At 50.6% G+C, this 15825-nt stretch overlaps 1 protein-coding gene across 2 annotated transcripts in view; it reads left to right on the top strand.

Moving 5' to 3' along the window:
- The window catches only part of SEMA3F (semaphorin 3F), a 123671-nt gene that overhangs the window by 83907 nt on the left and 23939 nt on the right, over window positions 1-15825 (top strand). Inside the window, exons 4-6 of one of the 2 annotated variants that reach the window (XM_090022893.1) lie at window positions 22-84; window positions 2130-2249; window positions 8548-8637. In XM_090022893.1, the coding sequence (XP_089879019.1) occupies window positions 22-84; window positions 2130-2249; window positions 8548-8637 (273 nt within the window). The remainder of the gene's footprint in view (window positions 1-21; window positions 85-2129; window positions 2250-8547; window positions 8638-15825) is intronic. The other variant, XM_090022894.1, reaches the window with a different exon arrangement.

Below are 15825 nucleotides of genomic sequence, written 5' to 3'. Positions count from 1 at the left end.
AGGTGCTTATTGTTTTGTCAGATTCACTGGCCCGCTTCCCAGCAAAGGATCGAGGAGTGCATCTTGTCGGGGAAAAACAGCAACGTGAGTACTAGCCAGGAGCAGCCCAGCCAAGGGGTGGGCTGGGGTGCCAGTTGATGTGGAAAGGCTGCTGCACTGGGCTGCCACTGACATCTGGCATTCCTGCACGGGGGCTAGATCTTTAAGAGCAAACCTCATCCTATCAGGTGATATGATAAGATCACAGGATTTCATCACAGGCCCATCAGGAACCCTCAAGTTAGCAATGTTGGCATGAGGTTCAAAGGCCTGTGGCTCATCAGTGAAGCTTGCTTATTCAGCTCCATCACTAGGCCATGGTAACAAACTCTCAGCCATCAAGGACTTTGCAGCTGGCCATGCAGGCACACTGGGGCCTCTGGAGCATTGTGGCAAGTGCCCGCCCCTGGGCTAGCCTCGCAGGCACCAATGATGCTCCTGGAGCTCCAGCAGCACTGCTAAGCACAAGGGCCAGAGGGCTCTCCCTGCTGGCTCTGCAAGGCTCTGAGTGGCTGCAGCATGCTCGCTTTAGATCCGCTGAGGATTCTGGCTCAGAAATAGTACCCGGCCAGTACCACCCAGGCTTCATCAGAAATCACTGATCCCTCTGCTATGAATCCCAGTCAAGACCTTCTTAAGTGAGTGTGAACAACCTAGAGGAAACAGGAGGTCAGAGGTCACCAAGCTGCTTCCTCCCAAGCCAGAGCCCGCCTTGGCTGGCAGCCGGCTGACCTTGAATCTCCCCGCAACCCCTCTGGATTTCTCAGCTGCTACTGTTCCTGCCGCAAGGCTCTGGCCTCCCAGCCCCCATGTGTCTTAACAGAAAGAAAAGAAAACAAAAGCCTCTGCTTATTGCTGTCTCCTTTGCCTGCTTCCTGTGCTGAGCGCCAGCCCCCTTGGCCTGGGCTCAACTCCATGGACTGCCCCCCATGGAAGTCATGGAGGAAACATGAGCTGTAAAAAGGAAACCCAATCCATGCCTTTGCTCCCAGTCCTCCCTGCCAATGCTAACAAAGGGATTGGACCCCGCAGAGCCATTACCTGTGAATAACCCACAGGCTGGGCTGACTATGTTAAATGTCACTCTTTGAGGAGCAGAAAGGGCTGGAGGTGCCCACTAACCTTTGTCCACTGCAAGATAGTGGCACTGGTGCGTGACATTCAGAGCTTTTTCCTAGGCACAGGATAATCCTCAGAAATTGAAGCCTAGAGGTCACCTTGCTTATACCTGGGCATTTGTGTAACACTAGAGGTGTTCCTGTTCCCTGAAGAAACACGGGCTATGAGCCAGTTGTCAGCTACTCCAGTCCCTGCCTTCCCCACAGGGTTGCTATAGAGTTGAGCATAGGTGACGCATAGGGGAGGCATGGGTGGCGGAGCACATGCCCCCCCTGAAATTGGCCCTCACCGGCTGGGGAGTGGGGAGCATCGGCCAGTGCTCCTGGTGAGAGGCGCCAGCGTCAATTCTGGTTTTTCCGGTGGCACTTCTAGCTTGCCACTGGTGCTTCCAGAGTCAGCGATCGGCCGCTGGAGGACCCCCTCTCCTCCCTGGTCGATGATCAGCCACTGGTGCCCCCGCCCCAGAGCCAGAAGACACCAGTCACCCATGAAGCTGAGCAGCAGCACTATGAAAAGTGAGAAAGAATCACTAATTGTGGGGGAGCTCCTCAAACGTCCACTCCAGCCCATCCCAGCAAGGGTGCTATAGGGATCAGGGCAGGAGCACTGGCTGTGGGTGCAACTCAGAGACCCTCTGTGTGAGGAGAAGGTTCATTCATTGAGCCTTTCTGAGGGAGAGTGCCAGGCCAGGCTATGTGCGGAGGATGAAGATAACAGACATCACTTGGATAAACATAACATATCTCTTTATCCTGGAGGCTTTGAATACCCCAGCTCCCTCTTGCTGGCAGAAACAAATGGAAAGCTGAATAAAGGAATAAGTTTCAGCCTTGGTTTCCTTTGCTGCCCCAGCTTGGGGGCACCCATCCTCCTGCTATGGAGCCCATATGGCTGGCTATGGGAGCAACACTGTGGGGTGGAGGAGGGAACCTGCACCCAGCTACCCCTCACACTTTCCTCTTGCTTTCCAGGGTGAGTGTGGGAACTTCATCCGCCTGATCCAGCCCTGGAACCGCACCCACCTATATGTCTGTGGCACTGGTGCCTACAACCCCATCTGCACCTTCGTCAACAGGGGGCGCAAGGCACAGGTGAGGTGCTGATGGTGGACCCAGAGCCGGCTGCCAGGCTGCTGTCACACAGACAGAGGATCTGATCCCCCAGGAGCCACGGTGTCCCTTTATACCCACTGCTCACCCTGCTGCCCTGCCACAGAGCTGGGCTAGGGGATGGGGTGGCAGGGCTGCATCAGCTCCCCTGATGGATGGTGTTTGCAGGGGTCAGGTTAGAAGGATATAGTGCAGCCAACAATGCAAGATGGCAGGCACCACCACCCCTGGGCTCATGGTCCCAATACGTCTCCCATGTTGCAAGCCATTCAGCTACGTCAGGGTTTCTGGAGACCTCTTGACCTGATCAGCCTGACCCAACACTGCATCTTTGGTTCACCCAGTGAACCCTGTAAGAATCCTTTAAGACACCGTGATCAGGGTCTGAGAAGCAGCATCTGCTAAATGCTCCTCCCTGTCTGAGTTCTGCTGCTGCCCAGCTCCTGTAGCTGGAACCTGAGGCTTTAGACTTGATGCCAGCTTTGATCCTACAGAGCCAAAGCAGTCACAAGCATCTACGGGCACAACACCTGACTGGCCACCCAACAGACTGAACTGTGGGAGAAGGAATTATACAGGTTTCTTGTCAGGGAAAGGGGGAAAGGAGGATATAAGATGGCAGTACCTGGGCCAGGAAGCCCTTTATATTGGGTCCTGGAGCAGGATCTTTTGGCAGGGAAGGGTCTGTCTCAGGGGTGGGCAAAATATAGCCCATGGGTGAGATCTGTCCCGCTGAATGATTCTATCCAGCCTGTGGCAGCTCCTCTGAAGCAGAATTGTATCCAGCCTGGGGCTACCCTGGCTGTCAGCGCCTCTCACCCTTCTCCCTTCCCCATGCCAGCCAGCTGCAGTAGCAGCAGCCACTCCCCTCCTTGGCCCACCCTACCCCAGCCCCCAGTGTTTGCTCCAAGGCAGGGGGCACTGAGCTCCTGACCAGGCTTCTGCCCAGTGAGGTTATCTGTGGCCTGCTTCAACCCTATGGCCATTCACAGACCAGACAGCCCAGCTCCCAGCAAGTCGAAGCACCGGTAAGGTTCTCCCCGCTGGTGGGGGAGGGGATGCAGGGGGAAGAGGACCAGGAACTGCAGGTTATCTGGGCTCCAACAGGCTGGGGTCTGGTAGGGGCACAGGCACCACTAACACAACTCCCTGCTGTGTTCCCACAAGCCACTTCAGGCTGTGCCACGTGAGTGCAGCTAGAGCAGCTGGCACTGCTGCTACCTGACCCCAGCTCTGCACCTGTCTGGCGCTGGCATGGCTCCTGCCCAACCCCAGCATGTGGCTGGGGTTGGGCAGGAGTCATGCCAGGTGCATTTATGTGGCCCAAAGTGACACACAGGGACACAGTGCAGCACTAATGTAGCTCAGCCCAGTGACATGAGAGGGTCTTGGGGCAAGGGAGTGGGTAAAGGGAGGAGGGGGAAACATAGCACAGCACCAACCCAGCCATACTCAGATAACCTGCAGCTCCCAGCCCTCTTCTCCCTGCCCCATGTCCCCAGCATGCAGCCAGTGCTGCATGTGTTCCCATGCACTGTCTCAGGGCATGTAGGTACAGCTGGCTCAGCTCCTGCCTGACCCAGCCACATGCTGGGGAGTTGGGGTAAGGGAGGGGGTGCAGGGAGAAGGGGGAGATTCGCAGGCCCAGCCAGGCTGGTGCTATGCTGTCTCCCCCCTTCTCCCTGCACCCTGTCCCCAACCCCAAGTTCCCAGCACGTGGCCAGGTCAGGCAGAAACCACTCCAGCTGCATCCACGTGGCCCGAGGTGGTGTGTAGGAATACAGCACAGCACCAGCCCGGCCCGGTCACGTGCAGAGAGGGGGTGCAGGGAGAAGGAAGAAACAAAGCTTAGGTTTTCCTTACCTTTGTCCTCTCTGCCCTTAGATCAGGGGTGGGCAATTATTTGGGCCAGAAGTCCACTTAGTTAGTTTTGGTGAGCTGTTGCAGGTGTGTAGTGGCAGGGGGAAGTGGAGTGCTGACCCAGCTCATAACAGCTCACCAAAACTCCCTAAATGGCCCTGGGGCCCAAATAATTGCCCACTCCTGGTCTATTTGGAACATAGCCAGGCTTTTGAGCTGTGACTCACTTTTATGGTAAGATGCACAGCACCTAAAGATTTGCATGATGAAATGATCTTTTCATACCCTTTGTAGTGTGGAAACCTCAGGCAGCCTGGGGCATGATCATCAGCTGGGCACCATCATGGCTACAATTTGTCTCTCCTATGGTCCAACATGGTTGGAGTCTAGTGGGCTTTGGTGGCTTGCTGCAAACTGTAAAGGCAAAGGCTTTGGCACCACAGATGCAAGGATAAACATGGTGAAGCACAGTGCAATGGATGTATGGTTGGATGGATGGTTGGATGGATGGATGGATGGATGGGTGGGTGGGTGACTGGTAAAAGATGGTGTGTTTCATTTTACTCCAGTTCACAGCAATTAGTTACGCATATTTGTACCTGAGATGGACTCTTGCCCTTAGACTCAAGAGAGAAGACATCTCCAAGAGCAAAATATAAAGTTCTGTGGCCTGATCTTCAGTTCAGCTTTACCCCAGTCTAATCCTGGAGGGATGCAATTGATGCCATATAGAATCGTGCTGGCCTACCCTGGTGTGAGAGGAGAATCCAGTTTGTTAATTGCAGTGGTGTCCTGGCGGAGGTGGAATGGACCTCCGGACCCCACCCTTCCATGCCCAAACAGTGCCATGCACAGCTGCAAAGGCAAGATAAGCATGAAGGAGCCCTCCACAGCTCCTAGGACCAGTTCTGTACTGGCCTAGAGCCTGGCATGAAGAGCAGACTCCTGCCCCTTTCTCCTTAGCCCCATCCCTCATCCTTCAACCACAGCTCTGTAGCGTGGGCTGGGAGAGATATGCATGGACAGCTACACTGATTCATTACCAGTGGAGAGTTTCCTTATCTAGGCCAGATGTGTGAGTTTGGGGCCCTGTAAACTGGTTCTTCACACCAAGCTGTCTTCATAAATAGACATGGAAATCAGAGCCCATCCTGCCCCATGTCTGCAGAAGGTGAATGACTGGTGAACCTGAGCTTGTTCAACTAGCTAAGGTGAGGGGAGGGATCCCCCAGTAATGTGCAGCATCTTAACCCCTCAGTTGTCAGTATGAGAAAGAAAAGGGGGCATGGTCAGGGGAAGGGGACATGGCCATGGGTGCTTTGACCAGGCAGAGTAAAGTTGATGGAGTGGGATGGGGACTCTGTACCATTTTCATAGTCACTGTGCTGATTATCTATCCCACAGGTTTGAGCCCTGTGGCTGTATTTCACATCTTCTGAAGTGAGGTAGTTAACCATGTTTGTCTGAAGTCAGGTAGAAGACAGGGTAGAGACACACCTTATAAATGAACTAGATGGTACACACGAGGGAGAGGACACTGACGTGAGAGGCAAGCAGTGTGGACTCTGCCATTGACTCTCTATGGGACACAGGACAAATCACTTTTTCCTGCCTACACCTTAGTGTCCTCACATGTAAAACAGATAATGATACTCACACATCATACAAAGTGCAAAGCAAAAATGCTTTGCTAGGGCTAAGCAGTATATGATCATACCGTGGATGTACAAATGACTCATTTGCAGGGTACTTGCAAGCTGGGATTGGCAGGCTCTCCCTATATGTTATGGGATAGTGAATCAGAGGCCCTGTAACAACAGCTGGGGCTGGTTAATAAGCCAATTCTTGTTCATGCAAATGTCTTTAATATTGTCACTCTTCTGATACGTTAGGCGGCACTTGGGTCTTTTTCAGTGTCTCAGCAGGGATGCACTGTCTTGATATATTATTGGTGTAACTTGTTTATTAGCACAATGTACAACTGTCTGGGAACAGAGATGGTCAGAAACAGCATGCAGAGCAATTCCTTTGTTAAAAAAATGTCAGCCCATACACCAGTTCCCAGTTCCTAGGGAGTAATTCCATCTCAAGATAGACTTAAAAAGAGTGAGGCAGAGAAAAGTCCTCTGCCATATCTAACAGGAAATAACAACACAAGCATTTCTTCAAAGCCTGTCCACTGCCTAAGAACTGGTAAGATTACATGTAACAGTAAGTCATAGTAGCTCTACCTACCAGTATTAACTCTGTCATACCTCGGCTAATTCCTGCATTGTTCTAAATACATTAATTTGATTCATAGATCATAAAAACATGTGAATATATTTAATTCCATGCTCTCTAATGGACATATACTTGCACATCCTTGACATCCTCTTGCTCCTCCCCTGCTTCCTGATTCAGATCCTGCCCCCATAACCCATTTGCTGAGTGCTTGCCCCAGTCCACTCTGTGCCAGTCCATAGAAGGTAGAGCTTTTATAGCTGCCAGCTGCAGGAGCCGTGTTCCTTTAGCACAGGGGTTGTCAACTGGGGGTACGCATACCCCTTGGGGTACTTGAGAAGGCCCTAGGGGGTACGCACGGGCAGGGATGGAGCACTGCCACACACCATCCCGCACAGGCGCTGCCCACCCAGCCAGACTCAGGGGGCAAGGGAAGGTCACTCATCAGCTGCTGCCACTCCTCATTTGGCCACGCTCCACCCCTCCTCCACCCCCCACTCCGCATCCGGCTGCCGGGGATACACTGACCCAAAAGGTTGAAAACCTCTGTTTTAGCAGATTCTGCTTTTACTTCTAGAAGTCCCTGGTCAATATCCTTGGACTGCCAAGAGGGTCATCATTCCTCCCCCAGAGCATGGGTCCTGGGCAAAGTGGCTCCCTCCCGTCCCTCCCACTAGCTCTGGTCACGGATGAGCTAATGCTGGTCTGTCCCCTTCAAAGGCAGGTTGGAGACCCATGTTCATTTTTCATTGGGCCACACTGCATAATTCAATATCACTGGTGTTTGTTGACCCCAGGCCTCTCAGGACAGAGAAGGATGGGAGGGGCCTGGTCTGCCCTCTCACCATCTATTTGAAGCAGATGAGGAAGTAGAAATCCTGTTCAGTGTTGTGCTGGTTTTATGCATACACAGAGCTCTTCATCTAAGGCCCTGCACCCAGTTGAGGGGTGAGGCTTTCCACCTATCGGTCAATCCAATGGAAATACAAGGGTGCCTACCCTCTGCACTGCAGTCCCTTGGAGAAGTAGGACCTGGCCCCGGGCATGAGAATACTAAATCTTAATGTCCCAGGGCAGGAGCTCAGGAAGGGGACTGGCAATTGTACTGGTGAACCCCTCTGGGAGGATTGTGACCAGGGTGCCACACCATTTCCAGAAGAGACAGGCACCCTTCTCTGAGACCAGGTTTGTCCCAAAGTCACCTCCCCTGGAGCATCCTCATGCTCTTCCTGGGCCTGGCAGAGCATGAGGTAGAGGCAGGGAAGCTCACTGAGCCCTTGACCACTGCAAAGAGCTAGTTTAGCCCTGCCCATTGTCTGGGTATTGCTCTGAGCAGAGAACCACAAAGAAGAGCACAGACCAGAGCACAGCATAGGGGAATGTGCCACTGGGTTGCCCATAGCCCTAGGAGAGGGCTATGACCCACCCAGCTGGAGTCTCCTACAGTTGATCAGGGTGGCAGTTAAAATGAGTTTCATCCTGCATCTTTCCCTTGCTCTCCTGAGAACTCTCTCTAGGACAGTAGACAGGAGCTGATCAACAAATGGACTTGGGAAACCCCAGAACCACTCTCTGCATTACTGCAGAGCAAAGGGAACTCCATCCAGCACCCCTCAGCATGACACACACAGACCCCGTGCACAAGTGTGCAGCCCACATACGATTGGGCAGACATGTTGGCCCACACCCCGCACTCATGGGGGCACACTTCCAGGAGAAGCTAGGCACACTGGTGTGTGCTCACACAGTTACACTAACATGCCACACATGCAATACCAATACATGCACGTGCACTGTGCATATTTATGTGCACTGGCCACAATCATAAGTGCTATACACAATCATCCAGCCATGCTGCACTGGGAGCATGCCCAATCACACATGCCAGGCACAATAGTGCTCAGAGTGAGCCATGCCCGAGAGTATGTGCCATGCATGATCACATGAACACACTCACAGCACACCATGCACAAGGGCTCTCCCTGCAGGGAGAGCGTTACAACCTGGTCCCGGCACACTGGCAACGGGGGAGCTTCTCTCTGCGTTGCACATGGGCTATGAGACAGTACCTTCCTTGCTTCTTGGTTCCTCCTGCATGCCGCTCCCTCAGGCAGGTCCCTCCCACACCCTGCGCCCCCGCACCTGGGTGGCCCCTGTCCCCGCTGCCTCTAACTCTTGCACTGCTCCTTTTCCTCAGGCTTTTGCGCTGACCCAATCCATCCAGCTGGGAGGACGGGGAAGCAGAGCGGCCGACTCCTCCCTCAGCCCGACACCGGCGGAACGCAAGGTGGGAATCGCGCTCAGAGCCCCCACGCCCTTCCCCAAGGGCACGACCCGGCTTCCTCCCAGGGCATGCCAGGAGCCTGGGCTCCCTCCCCCTCTCCCTCATGGCATGTTCCTAACCCTCTAACCCACAGGGGCCGGGACGCTCGCCACAATGGGCCGTTCCGTAAATTGCCCCTGCACAGAGCGCGCTTCCTAGAACAGCCTGTCCTTGCGTCTCCTCTCGAATGCCGTCCTTTCTCCTGCCTGGGGCAGACTCACACAGGCAGGGACACTGTCAGGATCTCTGGCCTCAAGCCTCATTTTAAGGGGATCCATGTCCTTTGGTTCCCATAAGACACAATTTTACACCTGCTGCTTGAGGGGAAATTTTAAGAGCAGGGGTGAAGGAAAGGTGGCAATAGGCTTTATCGTTGTTAGAGGTCACAAAAAATAGAGTACACCCCCACCTGGCTCATGCAGAGTGGAGAGCAAGTGAAGAGTCGTGTCCATTTCAGCACTGGCAGGCAGTGGATTCATGGCTTAGTTGGAAATAGCAAGACCTCTTTGAGAACAGGGGGAATGGGATTTTCCAGCATACCATAGGAAGATGTGCAGCCCTAAGGAACCAGCTCTGAGGCATCCTGCATCCTGACAGTGTCTCTTCCATGAATTTTCTTCACACAGGACTAACATGGGGGACTAGGTGACTGCATGGAGGTGGGCAGGGAAGGTTGGTTTCTTTGGTTCTGTAAGCAGCTCCAGATGCTGATGGAGATCAGGAGGTCATGGTCCTAGGATGACGTTCAGCTCCTGCTGAGCTTTGACTTTTCCACCTTCTAGCCTGCTCTAGCCTCGCCTGATGTCCAGAGTCACTCGCTCACACCACACATCCAGAGGAGGAAGATTCCTATTTTGCCTTCTTGGCTACCCCAGAGTCCATTCCAGGGGACACAGGGGCCCCATCCAGTTCTTTTCTTCCTGAGCTTTGTGCCAAGGTTGGCAGATGTTGACCATGAATACTTTGCTGATGGGTCAGCAGTAGCTGTTAGTATTCTTCTCCCCTTGTGCTCCCAGCCAAGGGCTGGTGGTGGGTTTCTGTAATGTGGTCTGGTTTCCATCATAGTGCTGATGAATTCCACTGCTCATAGAAGCCCTCGCCCAGCTGAGCAGGCAGTCAAGGTAAGTTTTCATTCCTGTGCCTGCATTAAGATTCCTGGACCTGCATTAAGCAGGTCCAAAGAGGTGATCCTCCCCCTCTGTGCGGCACTGGTCAGGCCGCAGCTGGAGTATTGCGTCCAGTTCTGGGCGCCGCACTTCAAGAGGGATGTTGACAGCATGGAGAGGGTCCAGAGGAGGGCCACACGTATGATCAGGGGACAACAGGGCAGGCCCTATGAGGAGAGGCTACAGGACCTGAACCTGTTCAGCCTCCAAAAGAGAAGGCTGAGGGGGGATCTTGTGGCCTGTTATAAACTAGTCAGGGGGGATCAGCAGGCATTGGGGGAGTCCCTGTTCCCCCGTGCACCGCCAGGAGTGACCAGGAATAACGGTCACAAGCTGGCAGAGGGTAGGTTTAGGTTAGATATCAGGAGGCGCTACTTCATGGTCAGGGTGGCTAGGGTCTGGAACCAGCTTCCAAGAGAAGTGGTGCAGGCTTACCCTGGGGGTGTTTAAGAGGAGGTTAGATGAACATCTTGCTGGGGTCATTTGACCCCAGTATTCTTTCCTGCCATGGCGGGGGGTCGGACTAGATGATCTGCTTAGGTCCCTTCCGATCCTAGAAACTATGAAACTATGAAGATACTTCACCACCAAAGTGGACTGATGCTCCATCCCTTCAACCAGGAATGTGCAGATTCAATGCTGGGGGAAAGGTGGGGTGACCAGCACTGGAGAGTAAAGCTCTCTGTTGACTGACAGCTCTTCTGTGCTGCCCCAGCCCCCTCTGCTGCAGGTTTTGTCCCATGTATTGAGCAATGAACTGAGACTCACCTCATTCCATGCAGGCCACTCAACCAAGAGCAATGCAGGTCCTTATTGTACTGACCAAACAGGCCTGCACATTGCATTCCTCCTACCTTCAGGCTGTCTTTCTCTGCAAACCTCTGGCTTTTGGTGACAGGAGTGGGGGACAGTAAGGGCTGATCTAGTCTCTAGGACAGAGCTCCTCAGCTGAGACCAAATAAACTCATAGCTTCGCTCAGAACCCCTAGTGGGCAGCAGCTTGGCAGATTCTTTTTTCTCTACACTTCCCCCCTTGCATGTTTGTACCAGTGAGGTGGCTGCTGGAGAAAAGTTTCTAATGAGCCTGAATATACAGTTGTGAGCACGTGAGGAGCAGTATCACAACCTGCTGGGAGACCCTACCTTCTCCAAGAGAAATCTGGAACACTGGGATGGCCAGATTGGTCTGGGGCTTCATCCTGATCCAGGTCCAACATTGGCCAGTACCACTGCAAGAAAGGTCTTAGTGGAAGACATACTCACTAGGAAAGGTTTTCCCCAGACATGTGCTGGCTCCTGTCGTGGAGCTGTCCTTTACAAGTTCCCCATCCTGCAGTCCCAGGCTGCACTTAGTGGGTTGTTTTGATTCTGTGGGCTGCATTCACACAACAAGCTCCATTCAATATGTGATCTCTGCATCCTTCCAACATTGGAAGGGATTTCATCTCCTCCTGGCCTTCTCTTCCTCAGTTTTTCATCCCTGAGTTCCTGGAGACAACCTGGATGCTCTGTAGCCAGTCTTAGCTCATTGTGACAAGATCAAAACTCCCTGAGACCAAAATCCACTGGCTCCAATCTTGGTTTAGCCCTCAAGAATAGATGCAAACTCTATCACCTGTACTAGGATAGTAAGCACCAGACAGTTCCATTCAACATCTCACATTTGGCCTTAACTCCAGTTTATTTAGGCTGATGCAACTGATTGTTAATGCACTGCTCTCTCTTTCCAGGACTGGCCAGCCCCATGCTAGGGAACAAAACAGCAACCAATGGAGCATCTTCCACATTAACCTCACCTCCCCCTGCTTGATATTTTCCAAAATATTTCCCTTTGGGGATGAGACTTCCTTGAGTTGTTCTCCAACCAAGGGTGGATTTTTATGGCAGGTTGAATCATCACAAGCCCTGGTTTTGATTTATAAGAGAGAGAGAGAGAAGGGAAAAAATGTTTTCCAGCTTTGAAAAACTCCTAGCAGTACGTTTCCAAAGAAGCTACCTGCAGACTGGCATCTGATAACTTACCTTGGGAAATGTCTCATGGAGCAGTCAAGCCTCACAGTAATGAACTCAAAAACATTTGGCAGCTGGGTACTGAGCATGTGTCATGGCTCATTCACCAGATTATCTCTGAGGATGCAGCCACAATCTAGACAGGGATCAAATTCTCCCTGGGTTAATGGGTCTCACACAGTGTGACAGGACTGGCCTCTGAGGTAAGTCATGATGCCCCCTGGTGGCTGCCTTAATCCTACCCCACTCCAGCTCCCCCTGCATTTCCCCCTCCTTGTCTCTCCTGCCACGCCATGATGTCAGTGTTATGTGATGCTGGAAGACTGCCCAAAGCCTGGAGTGATTTTACTGGTGTTGCACTTACCTGGACTCTCGTTCCCACTAGTCTTTCTGTGGGGCTCTGACCCCTCTGGACACAGTCTCTCCATGGGGCTCTGACCCTTCCAGACATCAGTTCTCTGATACTGGGCCCTATCAGTCCTAATCATGGCCCTATGGTCCTAATTGCCTTAAGGGCTATCTTTGTGGCCTCCAACCACCCCCACAGCCTCACCCATGCCTTGCAGGTTTCACTCAGTCATTCTTCAGGCCCTCTGGCCCTATGATGGATTTAGTCACACTAAGTTCATGGAGTTCCTATTATTCCCTTCCCAGGCTTAATTGAACAGTCTACCAGCCTCCTCTGAAGATTGTGTTTTGGCTTACCCAATCCAGTGTCTGTTCCAGTTTCAGCAATGGGGGCTAGCCCTCTGTTACACATAAGCCCCAGTGATGTTCTTGTTAAATTGGTAGGTGCGTGCTGAAGTGAGCTATGGTAACACATATGTGGCACAGCATAGGGACAAGTCATCCTACCCAGCAGAACCAGCTGACGCACCTTCCTCACTTCAACCAGCTCCCATCTTCCCCAGAGCACACCATGTGTTGAAGTTTAACATTCTTAAAGTAGAATCAGCTAAAACTCACCTATATTATAGGTCAGTGCCAGCTATTTAAGATCATTCAGGGATTTAGGGCAGTATCAGCTACAAAAAAACAAATACCAGCAACTTGGTTTGGGAAAGGAGGCAGCAAGGGATGTAAAGGACTGGCAAGGCTGGGGAGACTTCAACCACTGCCATAGCTTCCTGGACACTATTTAGTTTCGGCATATTGTTTCAGACATCTTAAGGCAATATCATTAGCAGTGTGAAAAGCTTGAAGGCCACCAGGTAGCATAGTAAATAGGCATGAGTCAACAATGTGAGACATGGTTTGAACTTGTCCACAAAGGCATTTTTTGTCATTGTGAAGGCCCCGTAGGTATAAGTGTGATGCACAATGACCCTCTCCAGTTCAAAAATAGTTGAGAAGTGCCCTATAACTACATGACCAGTTAAATCCTGGTTGACTGACTCCAGCCCTGGACACAGGTATGGATATATCACACCTGGGGTGGTGGGAACTGAGGGCTTGATCTTTAGATGGAATAAATGGATTTCAATGCAGTGTTGAAGGCAAGGATTTTTTGTGAGTGAAACTTTTTATTGGATCAATTGTAGAGTTGGGATACTACTCTGGTCCAATAAAGAGGTTTTTTAAATTTTTAATCCAGACACTTCGAGCTTTGAAAACATCCCCTAGATACCTGGAATACAGCCTGGTTGTAAAAGGATTTTCAAAGCATGACAAAATGGCTGCCAAATGGGTCTCTGCATACAGAAGGCAGAGGATATGTCAGCCCCCATGTGTGCTGTTGTAACCATCCTCAGGGAACAAAGGAAAAAGCACCACCACCTTCTTGTAACATGCATAGTATGGGGGAGGAGGTCCATGGAGGAAAGCCCATGTCCAGTAGCATCTCATGAGTGGCCGTGAGGAGATGAGAGTCAGATAGACGATGTCACACTGGAGATTGGGGGGCCTCATTCTCTGTGCTCCTCTCAGCACCACACTGTCCGAGAGCAGCTATGTGTCTTATCTGCATGTCCCTAATCTCTTGCGGGGACTGGAAACTTTTCAGATTTATGCTGATTTGTAATGACTTTTTCCAACATGGGGGAAACCTTCCACTGGGAAATCTGCTGGCAGCCTGCTTAAGTTCAAAGATGCTCCATGGGTTGCCTGGCCCAAGGGGTTCCCAAAGCCTGGTACTCCTTGCCGGAGCTGGGTGAATCCAGCTCCAAATGGCTGCGCAGTCATGCTGTCTTTTCCTATAGCTCTGGCTCCTTCACCATGTAAGAATCTTACTTGCTTTCTAATTCTAGCCTCAGCCTTGTAGGAAAAAAGCTTGAAAACATGAATTCTAAATGTCCCAATTCCAGAAGGCAAAAGGGAAAAAAACCAGGTGTATTTATAAAAAAAGTCTTGACTTTTAATATGTAATGTTGTTCTTATGGCTGATTGTTCATTAACATGCTCACATGAATAGATTTAGCTTCCTGTTGGTGTGTGGGGGATGGGTCTTCTTTATGCAAATACTCCTATGTGAATGAGGTGACCTTTATTTTGCTATTCATCATTTGTACTTTTTTTCCCAATTTTAAAATCATGCCAGTTGTCCAGCAGAAAGAGTACCATATGTCCAGGCACACGGGACACAGATCCTGTTATCTGAAAATGGCTCTGACAAACTATCAGTTTAACAATTCTGTGACTGGCTGTCTATGAAAGCAGGGGCTGCTGCACTTGATGATCTAGGGGGTCCCTTCCAGTCCTATTTTCGTAATACTGAATAGAAACTGAATTCAGAAAATCTATCCAAGAAGGATCTGTGACCAGCAGAGAAAAAGGTAAATGTTCTGGAGGAATTATTCACAAAAAAGGTTTGTCCAGTGCTGGCGATGTTTTCAATAATTGTAACAGAGCTCATCTGTATCATTAACATACAACTGATATTTGCGCCTGGAGAAATCTCTGTAGTACTGTGTCTGCAAGGGTGCTGCTGTGTGTTTGTACAGAGCGTGCATGGAGGTAATGTTTGTACAGCTCTATCCTGCGTGTGAGGCTGTGGTTGGGTTTGGTGGGGGTATGCGCCGCTTTCGCTTGGTCATATTGACAGGCACGCTATCAGCAAAGCTCTATGCCTGAGCTTTGCTTTACTCATTATGATGCAGGCTAATCTTTTTCATCCCGTTCATTCATGCCAACCCTAATGTCCCTTTATACCTCAGTGTTACACCAGTGCTTCCCACACTGACTCAGCCCATTCCAATGAAAGTAGCTGACATGAGCAAGTCCTCAGGTAATAGAAAGGTCGAGGGAGGGAGATTAATTCTGTCTCATCCAATCCATCTTTAAGACAACTTCAGTGTAGCTTAGCAGACCCCATTGGTGTGAATTCCTGAAACAGGGATGAACTCAGCACTTAGCTATTTAAACTGCGTGTCTTTCACTCTCAGCCCTTGCTTCAGATCCTTCCATTTCCAAATTTGTTACCATATTGCAAAGCTTGTAACCTACCCACTTTTTCATGTCCTTAGAAAAGGACTGATGGAACATTCCAACAATCAACAATGATTATGTTAATGAACAGCTTAAATTCAAGCTGAACATCTGGACTAGAGATAGTTCAAGTGTTCCAACAGAAGGCTTTGCCATTGAAAACTAGCCTTTTTTTCATAAATGCCTTTTTCTACAACAGCGTTTTTCACATTCTGTGAACATTTTTATAGCATCTTAACTTTTTATAAAATAATCAAAATAATGATCACATTTTTCATTTCCTAAATTTTGGGAAATGAAAAATCTCAGAAACCTTTTCAGTAATGTTCTCAGTGAAAATGTTATTTTAAAAGTTTGCAAAAGGCAAAAAAATAGGTAATTTCAAACACTTTTAAAAGAACGTTGCCTTTTTCACACAAGTGATTATTCTCCCATCTTTCATCTGAACTGGATCTTTGTTTCATATTAAAAGTAGAAGGCACCTTGTAAGACAGTGCGGTGCAGCTTTTCCTTGAAATGTGGAGCCTTTATCCACAGGGTTCAGTGTTACCAC

Source organism: Crocodylus siamensis, chromosome 11 (assembly GCF_052110815.1).
Source record: "Crocodylus siamensis isolate JL-2025a chromosome 11, ASM5211081v1, whole genome shotgun sequence".
Lineage (NCBI taxonomy): Eukaryota > Metazoa > Chordata > Crocodylia > Crocodylidae > Crocodylus > Crocodylus siamensis.
This window is presented reverse-complemented; position numbering and strand designations above follow the sequence as displayed.